The sequence below is a fragment of the Mirounga leonina genome, unplaced genomic scaffold, assembly GCF_011800145.1.
Source record: "Mirounga leonina isolate KUSES-001 unplaced genomic scaffold, KU_Mleo_1.0 Mir_82, whole genome shotgun sequence".
NCBI classification, from domain to species: Eukaryota; Metazoa; Chordata; class Mammalia; order Carnivora; family Phocidae; genus Mirounga; species Mirounga leonina.
In genome coordinates this window covers 32786031-32796536 of record NW_023270825.1, presented here as the reverse complement: position 1 = coordinate 32796536, position 10506 = coordinate 32786031, and the positions used below count along the sequence as shown (strand labels likewise).

General features: G+C 45.8%; 1 protein-coding gene across 1 annotated transcript in view; it reads left to right on the top strand.

Annotated features, from left to right (window-relative positions):
* The first annotated feature begins 1941 nt into the window (after positions 1-1941).
* The window catches only part of PLEKHH1 (pleckstrin homology, MyTH4 and FERM domain containing H1), a 40546-nt gene continuing 31981 nt past the window's right edge, over positions 1942-10506 (top strand). The window contains exon 1 of the mRNA XM_034992284.1: positions 1942-2089. Within this exon, the coding sequence (XP_034848175.1) occupies positions 1964-2089 (126 nt within the window). The 5' untranslated portion in view covers positions 1942-1963. The remainder of the gene's footprint in view (positions 2090-10506) is intronic.

The window sequence follows — 10506 nt, the reverse complement described above, 5'->3', positions numbered from 1 at the left end:
ACTTCATGTATCTCCTCTCCACACCACTGCTAGCTCCCTACCATGAAGTGTTTTGTTTTTTTTTTAAAGATTTTATTTATTTATTTGACAGAGAGAGAGAGCGAGAGCAGGAACACAAGCAGGGGGAGCGGGAGAGGGAGAAGCAGGCTTCCTGCCGAGCAGGGAGCCCGATGTGGGACTTGATCCCAGGACCCTGGGATCATGACCCGAGCCGAAGGCAGACGCTTAACGACTGAGCCACCCAGGTACCCACCATGAAGTGTTTTAAAGCATATATTCCAGACGTTCTGTCATTTCACCTGTAAGTCATATGTATCTCTGACCGATCACTTTGTAAAAATATTATTAACCTAAACAATTAAAAGTCGTTCCTTATAAATCACCTAATACTAGAGTAATTATATGTTATGGTTTGGGACAGACCAAATTTATGTTTGTTGCCAAGTGTCATTATTGTTAGCAGGGGGTTAGGGAGCATTTAAAGTCCTGGTGATGGATGTGTCTTCCAGCCCATCTCTCCTCTGTGTTCACTCTGCTGTGTCCTCTCTTTGTTTCTGCATTTTCTCATCCCCAACCTAGTTTGTCTTCTCTAAAATTTGTCCAGGAGACATCTGGGTCCATTTCCCTGACTGGGCATATTATAGGTGTCTACTTGATTTGTTCTGAATTTGTGTGATTGTTTCCCAGAGACGTGTGGCATTCTCCAGAGGCTACAGCAGAATGTCTACCAACGTTTTGTTTGCATTTTAAAAATTAGAGCGAGAATCTGTTCCAAAAGAGGATGATTCGATGACAACTGACAGAATCCCAACTAAATAGAAAATTGCCAAGGAAAATCAAAGCATCACATTTTCATTCCATTTTTTCTCATTAAAAATCTATAGAAGTGGGGGCACCTGGCTGGCTCAATCGGTGGAGCATGTGACTATTGATCTCAGGGTCTCAAGTTCAAGCCCCACATTGGGCATGGAGCCTATTTGAAAGGGAGGGAGAAGGAGAGAAGGGAAGGAAGGAAGGAAGGAAGGAAGGGAGGGAGGGAGGGAGGGAGTGAGGAAGGAAGGAAGGAAGGAAGGAAGGAAGGAAGGAAGGAAGGAAGGAAGGGAGGAAGGATTACTAAATAAATAAAATCTATATAGGTGTAGTAGAATCAGTACTAAACGGGAAACCATGGTTCTGCCTCCAGTTACCTATGTGATCTCAAATGAATCTGTCACTCACTTTAAGCCTCCCCTAAACATCCATCATCCCCCCCTTATCCCTGCCCCATAGCCTACCCCATTTCCCTGCTCCCATTTATCTGCATATTGATTAGCAATTGGGAGTACATGGTAATATTGCAGTTAGACTTTCCTAAGAGTTCCTTGGAAAACTCAAAGATCAAGGGATCTCTTTTATTTACCTTTGCATCTCCAGTGCCTAGAACAGCGTCTGGCATATAAATGTTTATTGAATGGATACATATTTGTTAAATGGATAATTGAATGAAAAACAAATGAGGCCCTACTTTCTACTGCTATAAAAGTGAGACTAGGGGGACGCCTGGGTGGCTCAGTCGGTTAAGCGTCTGCCTTCAGGTCAAGTCATGATCCCAAGGTGTTGGGATCAAGTCCCACATCGGGCTCCCTGCTCAGCGGGGAGCCTGCTTCTCCCTCTGCCTGCCGCCCTCCCTGCTTGTGCTCACTCTCTGTTTCTCTCTCTCTGACAAATAAATAAAATCTTTTTTTAAAAAAAATGAGACTAGGTTCTCCTTACAGTTTCTCAGATTTTGTGATTCCCTGAGTTTGCTCAGCTAGCTTACGATGGAACGGGACGCACTGAGCCAAGAAAAGTGGCCGTGGCAATGACTCACTCACCTCCCCAGCCCTATTTTCTCCGCCCTCCTCCTCACACACTTACTGCTCTTCTCCTCTCCCTGTGGGCCGCTTCCCAGGCATCCCTGGAATAGCCAGAAGTTGACTCCATCATGGCGGAACTCAAGGTGGAGACCCATGCCGGCGTGGACTGGCAGAAGCGCTGCCTGGCCCTGGAAACCCAGCTCTTCCGGTTCCGCCTGCAGGCCAGCAAGATCAGGGAGCTGCTGGCCGACAAGGTGAGTCTTGGGGAGCTAACCAACCTCCCTGCAGAGGTCAACGTCAGACAGGGCCAGAGTGAGAGAGGGAGAGTTAGGGAAGGTGAACTTTCTGCTGCTGCTTTTTTTTTTTCCAAAAAAAAATTAATCCAAGTATATTTGACCTATAAAATTATATAATTTAAGGTATAGCACACATTAATTTGATGCATTTATATATTATAATATAGTTGCCTTTGTAGTAGTAATTAGCACTTCTATCCCATTACGTAATTGTCATTTCTTTTTAGTGGTTGTAATAATGAAGTTCCAGTTTCCTAGCAAGTTCGATGATTATAATGCAGCGTTATTGTCTATATTCACCATACTGTGTATTAGATCCCTAGGGCTTATTTGCTACTCATTGCAGGAAGGTGAACTTTTAATAAGATACTTTCCACACATGCAAAATGAAACCCAGGGTACTTTTTTTATTTTTAAGTCCAAAATCAAAACAGCTTACTAAGCTGTCATCTTGCATTCTTTCCTGCTCCAGAGAAATGATAGAAATCTTCTTGGTCCTCTGTTACCTCTTGGGTCAACTGTAGCTCTTATTCCCTTAATATTTCTTTTTTTAGTGTGGGGAAGGAAGATGTTTTAGGGGAGAAGAGGGGAAATTCCCATCCTGCTGTCACCGTCTATTAAGTATAGGAGCCTATGGAAGGCAGCCTGGTTTCCTGATGTTAAGGACACAGGTTTTGGGGCCAACTAGCTCTGCCACTTACTGGCTGTGTTACCTGGTGAGTCCCCTCACCTCTAAGGCAGGTACACAAATGTCTGCTTTTCAGTTATTTTGAGAATTATGTCAGGTCACATATATAAAGGTTCTGGCATGGAATATGGGAATGATTATTATCTTTATAGGCTTGGATGGGCTGGTCTGCGAAACTGACCACCATTTGTAATGTTTCTCTGGGAAGATGCATTCCAAACAGCTGACTTTCAGAAGCATTTTTGGAGCTTAACCTACCTGGAGAGTAGAGACCTATACTATATATGTATCTCAGTTGAATCAACTCTTTTCTTTCTAGTTTTGTTTGCATCATCCATCTGCTTACCCAACCCTTCTTTCATAGGACAAAAGTAAAATTCAGTCCACTCCTCTCCAAGTAATGTCAAAGTCTGGTTAGTAAAGCCTGAGGAAATGGCCTGTTTTATTGATAGCCCCACAACCTGGAGTCTAGGAAGACAAGTTATTGGTATTACCTCCTCACTTCCACTGCCGAGTTCAGGCCCTGGACCAGCCTGAATGCCAACTTTGGGTCTGTTGGCATTGCTGTCTCCTAGTTCAGGCTTCGTAAAACAGAGACCGGCAGGTTCCTGTGGTTATGGTTCAGGTACTAAGAGAAAGGGTAGAATTCGGCCACCTTAGGAAAAGGAAAGCAGTCTTAGATAGTGGTTCTCAAAGGGTGGTCCTGGGGCCACCCATGCCAGAAACCTGGAGTGCTTATTAAGCATGTACATTTCTGGGCCCCACCCCAGTCCTCCTGGTCCAAGTCTCCTGGGGGTGCAGCTCATAATCTGCATATTTAACAGGCTCCCAGAAATTAGTTTTGTACACTGTAAAGTTTGAGAACCTTGCCTTAGGATATGTTACTGGGGGAGGTGTGGGAAGGAAGGAAAGGATAAGTAAGGGTCTCCCAGCTGGTTTAAAACACATCTCAGAGGAAAGAAACTTCTGTTCCTAGTGATCAGAACCACAAAATAACCTTTTAAAAAAAGACCTCTATGAAACACCTAGAAATACTGGAATAAATATTTAAAATATCCTTCTCAGTGCAGAGCCATGCACTGAAGAAAACAGGAGGAGTCCTCAGGGGGCAAAACGAAGAGGAAAAACCTAAGTGGTACTCAACTCAAGCATCTCAGTGGGACAGGCTGTGTGACTGGCCTCCCTGTAGTGATGAGAGGTTTGAGGTTTAATCTGTGGAGACAGAGATGAGGTCTGGCCTGTTGGAAGCTGGAGCTGAAACTGAAACTTTCCTGTCAGGACTATCAAAGTACTTTACCGTAAATAAAAAGGTAGACAAGGAAAAGAAAATCATCTACCAACACAGGGAGATGACAGAACAGCTTCTCATGCTTAGCCAAGGCTCTGGGCAGAAAAAATAAAAGAAAGCCAAGAAAAGTACTCTCTGAGAGTCTGATGATGGTATTGGTTTAGCATTAGAATTTATACTATTTGTGTGGATCGGGAACCCTAAGTTCTGGGCCAGTGATACCTCTCAGAGACCTTGTAGGGAATAGACAGAGAACCTCTCTGGAGAAATAAGATCTCAACCCAGATCACATGGAATCCTCACATCCCATAGTAAACCCATAGTAAAGATGAATATATGATCCAAAACGACTAAATGCTTGAGAGAATGATCTGTTCTGAGTTAGAGTCCACATACACAACTAGATCCCACAAGAACTTCGAAAAAAGAACTGTTGGCAAGACACCGTAAAATAAATGAGTTCAAAATTATTGAAGATGTAATGAAGTAATTGAACATGTGAGACAAGAATAAGACACAGTTCAAAAAGATCAGGTAGACTGGAAAAAGAACCAAATAGAACTGCTAGAAGCAAAACATGTCTTCGTTGAAATTAAATGTTCAACAGATAGATTAAACATCGGATGAGGCACCATCGAGACGAGCTTAATGAGTGGAAAGATGGAAAGATGGGCCTGGGGAAACCGTCCCCGATACAGCACAGAGAGAGAAAGGCCCAGAGGCTGAGACATGGACACTAGGATGACAAGATCCTATAAGGTCCCAGAAGTGGAGGACAGGATGAAGGAGAGACAATGGTTTAAAAATTCCCAAACTTAATGAAAGTTGTGAAGCCTCACATTTGTGAAGCAGAATGAATCTAGGCAGTATACATTTCTTAAAAATCTGTGCTGACCGTATGAGCTAGATTATAGTTTGGCTGCCATAAGAAAGAACCCAAAAACACAATGGCTTAAAACCGGCAGTTGTTTATTTCCTTCTCATGTAACCTCTCAGACATAAGGGGTGTGTAGTCCTAGGGTGATGTCAGCTGCATGGTTGAAGAGGGTTCCCGTAATGGCCACATTCCACCCTTCCCTTTACCTGTGTGACCCGGGGGTCCCATTCATTGCTTCTTCTCACATCCCATTGACCAAAACTTATTCTCACGGTTGTTCCCAGCTGCAGGGAAGATTGGAAAGTGTGGTCTTTATTCTGGATAACGATGTGCTCAGTTAAAAGTTGGAGGCTTTGATTTGTGTGAGAGAGAAGGAGAGAACAGATACTGGGGAACAAGTAGCAGTCTTAAGCCTGGAATCTAAGTCTAGAATAATGATAATAAACAGAAACAGAGTATGTAACTTTCAGGTCAGTAGAGTAGGGAAATGGAATAAAATCTATGAAATCTAGACCAGGAAGAAAAACAAGAATATTAAAAAGAAAAAAAAAAAAAAGGAATAAATAGAAGGCACAAAATGCAATGGTAGAAATAAATCCAAATGTATCAGTCACAGGAGACATACATAAGAATGTCTTGTCACATACAAGAATGTAGCATTGCTATATGAAAAATTAGAAACATCCTAAATGTTTATCAACAGGGAAGTGGATAAACATGCTGAATATATTTGTACAGTGGAATACTACATTGCAGGTAAAAATGAATCAGGTGAGCTACATGTATAAATCTCAAAAACCATGGGCGCCTGGGTGGCTCAGTTGGTTAAGTGACTGCCTTCGGCTCAGGTCATGATCCTGGAGTCCCAGGATCAAGTCCTGCATTGGGCTCCCTGCTGGGCAGGGAGTCTGCTTCTCCCTCTGACCTTCCCCCATCTTGTGCTCTCTCTGTCATTCTCTCGCTCTCAAAAAAAAACCTTAAAAAAAAAAAAAATCTTAAAAAAAAAATCTCAAACACCAGCGCTGAACAAAAAAGATCAGGAGGACATATAGAGAACAATATGGTTTATATAAAGTTTAAAACCTACAGGACAGTCTATCTATCGATTAGGGGTGTAGGCAAATGAGGTAAAATGTAAACACAACCAAGTGTGGGGTAGATGCTAGAAGTGAAATTGTGGAGTAGACTGGGGCCTTCACCTCTCTGTAGTGGCCCATTTCTTAGAAGATGTTGGAAGCAGAGAGGACAGAAATTAAGATTTGGTAAAGCTGACTGGTGGATACATGTTTTAAAATATTATTCTCTATGTGTTTTCTGAAATATTTCATAATAAAAAATGTCTTCAAGTGCCTTCCTCCCCTATTTCCCAGGGTCCTTAAACACATCAATAAACACACCTTCTCTCTCCACAGCCCCTTGGGTCTCAGTAGGTTGAATTTTTGTAGGATCGGCCCCATCTTCTCTTCCAGGCTGCCTTTGATTGTCATGTAGCTGGAATGCCCTCCCATAAAAAGGTTGGGTGCTCAGAGTGTGACTTGGGTAAAGAAAGGGGAAGCAAAAAAAAAAAGGGGGGGGAAGCATGTAGACATAGGGCAGAAGAGACTGGGGTGCAAAGGGAAGAGGGTAGAGAATAAAATCTTGACTAGGACTCACAGGCTGGAAGAATTAAGGAAGAGTACCAGGACATTAGCCCAACACAGAGCTCTTGGCAGGAAACTTTAAAAGCCATAAACACCATGTTGCTCAATGTCAGGGCTGCTCCTGTCACCTGCAATCATCCCCAAACCCACAGGACAGGTTCAACAGTTCACTTAGAGATTTTCCCCAGTACATCAAGGTAAGTTTCAGATCACGGGAAGAGATGACTCAGGTTTCTCAGGAGAGCTCGTGCTGGGGCCAAGCCCAGGTCCTGTCTCTGTTGCTGCTCCTAGAGCTTACTAGTTAATCATCACCAGTACCCTCCTACACGGGGTGAGCCAGGTCAGCTGGGTCCCTCTGAGCAGCCCTGTCGCTCGGCCACCGACCCGTGCGGATTGCACTGCCCGGATGACTGATGGCCGCTCACTCACTGCTGGCTGTGATGCAGGGCAGGCCAAGCCTGGGTGCTTCCCAGGGGATCGGCCCTTCCTGGGATCAGATACTACCCACGGGCTGTGAAGGCTTGGAAACGTGCCCTTCCTCCTTCCGCACCCCACAGCCTGCTCCTATCCACCTCCCTCTTGCAGAACTGCCATTCTGGGCACGGAATGATCTGTGCTAAAAAGCAAATTTTTCTGAAAGAAAAGATGTCAAGGTTACCACATAATCCCTCGCCTAAGGGGGAGGGGGGGAGGGGAGGGGAAACAGTATTAGACCTTTTTCTGCTGGTTCACCTCACCAGGCCTGGTGTGCCCGTCGCCATGGACACCCAGACCGCGCAGCCAGGTGAATTGTGGGTGCACTTTCTGTCCAGGACAGGAGTCGAGGGAATGGCTGATGCCGTAGAGTTCACACCTTGCTCTGCTTCCTGGGAGCCGTCCGCCCCCCTCCCCCAACCCCCACCCGCACCCCCAGCTGGCCCTCTTCCTTGCTGTGCTGAAGAAGTCACAAAGGCTGTTCAGATCAATTCAAAACTTGATACTGTTCTAGGAGGCTCTATAGATGGTATGAAAGTCCCTTGGATTTTTTTCCCTTCTTGCTAAACTTGTGCTTCAGTTATCCCGTCAGGAAAGTGGGAGTGTAGTAACCGTCCACAGATGAGCTCTCCACAGTAGGAATGACCATGACGAATACGTGGCATCAGTATTAGAACTAATTTTATTTATTTACTCTCCATCTGCTTCCAGAAGGGATTTGAGTGGATTTATTGAAAAGAAGAAGTAATGTAATGAAACATCCCTCATTTTTTAGCTTGAATATTTTTCACTGAAGCAGCTTTTTCCCAAGACCCATTCCAGTAGGATTGTGTGCACTTCCTTGTTTCTGGAATTTCTTACTAGTTCTACAAACCAAGATTTTGAAATGCAATAACTCAGTTTTACATTTATATACCAAAAATGTGTAGTTCAAGACTTTTTTTTTTTGAACATATAAATGGTTCAGTTCAGGCCCCTTAGAAGAACAATGACTGTCGCTTCTCCCCCCTCCGACCATGGATTGTACAGAGGCGGTGGTTCTCTGTAGGCACCAGCTTCTCAACGTATGGATAGAACACAGAGGCCAGAAAAACATATCCTTACATACCTTAGAATTTACGAAAAGGCCAGGTACTGGGAAAGGAGAGTTACTAGGGCTGTCAGGACTAGTTGGAAATATGTTGAAGTCTGCATACAGTCATCACGGAATTGGCCTTCGTTGACAGATCCAATTTGCTTTGGGAACAGATACCTTCTAGAACTTTTATTCACTGTGTATGATCCTGTGTGTGTGTGTGTGTGTGTAGAGGGAGGGAGAGAGAGAGAGGCTTTTTATTCTCCTAGCTACCTATTTTTAATAGGGTCCACTGTAGTATTTTTCTGGAACCTTAGTATTGAAAGAGCTCTGTAACCCTGTGAAGCCATTCGAGAAGCTCTGTGCTGATACGGGTTTGGCCCCACAATGTATCCCAGAAGCTTTGCTATGCTTTGCATCCTGTGGCCAGGCTAGTGTTTTTCAGAGAGTGGCTGTGGGCCTCCCACATCGGGATCACCTGAGATTTTTCTTTCCAAGCACATTCCTGGGTCCGTGCCTCAGGCTTGCTAATTAAAACCCTCTGTGGGCAAAGCCCAGGAATCTGCCTCGAGTAAGCTCCATGTGGGGCCTTACACCCCTGACAGTAAGATCTACAGGCACAGACTGTCCACGGCCTTGCCTCAGCCTCATTCAGCTGTCCTTCTAGTGGACATCTTAAGCCCAATGTGCCCCAGAGGAGCAGGGGAACCCACAGAGAAGACTCGGAGCCCTTTCTCTCCTGCCTTTTCTGTAGTCAGACACCAGGGCAGCCCCACGGTGCTGTATTTTAAATATTTGGGACTAAACATAGGATTTGAATTAAACAAAAGATCCAGTAAAAAAAGAAAAAGTCGAAAGCCATCGTCTTTAATAACCAAGTTAGAACCATGTAATAGCTAAAATGGGGGGTTGCTACTCAGACGCTTGCAGGTAACTTACGTAAGTGAGACAGGTGGGTTCTGGAAAGGCTTCAAGGGAACATGCTGGAGCAAGAGGAGGAAGCCAGTTATTGCCGTGAGAAAGTGGAACCCTAGCATGTCCAGATCTTCTGAGTTTTCAAGGGAAGCTGGGAGCCAGGGATTGTGTGTGGAATCTCAGTTTTTACGTGACACGCGAGCTTTAGATGTGAGAGGCACGGCGGCTAACAGTGCAGTAGACTCTGGAGGCAGCCCTCCTGAGGGGGAACCCTCGTTCTGCCTCTTAGCCATGGGGCCTGTCAGCGACGCTGCCCAACCCCTACACACAGCAGCACTAATAGGACGAGCTCCTTCCCATTGGGATGAAGATTAAATGAGTCGACACGCGTCGAGTGCTTAAGCCAGTGCTGGACACGCAGCCAATGGCCTTGTTTAGTTCTGTCTGTGTCAGCTAAATGCCCCCAGCACGGTGGGTCGTACAAGACGCTCTGCAGGCGAGAGCTGACAGCCTCAGGCTTGAGGCCATTCTTGCTCCAGGTGGATCGTAAGTGGGACAGCTGTGTAATTTATCATCTAACCCAGGACACTCTGGAGGGAGAAAAGAAGGCTCGGTTAGTAATTATTGTGGGACAACAGGGGAACACCAGACTGTCCCAGGCAAACTGGTCTCCCTGGTCCTCCGTGTCATCTCTATGAAAACCAGCAAGGAACTTACTGTCAGCTTCTCCGTAAGGGCTGTGTTGTGTACCTGAGCTCTACGAGAGGCACCTCGTGTGAATCTTTCCGGCAACCCTAGGCAGTGGAGACTCATTATCTTTTTTTCCTGGTAAGGAAACTGAGGCACAGCAGTTAAAGAACCTACCTAAAGCCACACAGTGGCAAAGCCAGTCAGGTTCAAGCCTTAGTGCTTCCCTGTACCAGAGCAGTGGTAGGAATGCGGAGCCCCCTTTTCCAAGGATGGCTGAGCCCCAGCAGGTGCAGCGCTCGGCTCAGGCCACCGCTCTGCTCACGGGACTGTGCCGGGAGCGCCCTGGAGGGCCCACTGCAGCTGCTGCCCTGGGGCTGCCATTTCACAGCGTCATGAGCGTAACAAGGAGCTGTGCACTCGGGGATTAAGCACCAGGTTGGCGCCAAACGCACGTCATCAGGTCGCTTGCGGCCAGTGCCAGGGCCCCTGATTTATGAGTCTCGTGTGCCGGTCACAGCTGGTGAAAGTGGATCCGCCTCAGAGCCACCTGCCTGAACCCAGCACCTCCTTGGCCGGCGCATCACCCCAGGCCCACGGACTAAAAGGACAGCTGAGGACACGGCCCTAGGAAACCTGCTGAGAGGAGAAATAGAACCCAGATGAGGGGTGGCCCTGTATGCAAGTGCAAAGAACAGTCTGCCATCGTGAAAAGTATTGATCCTGGCATT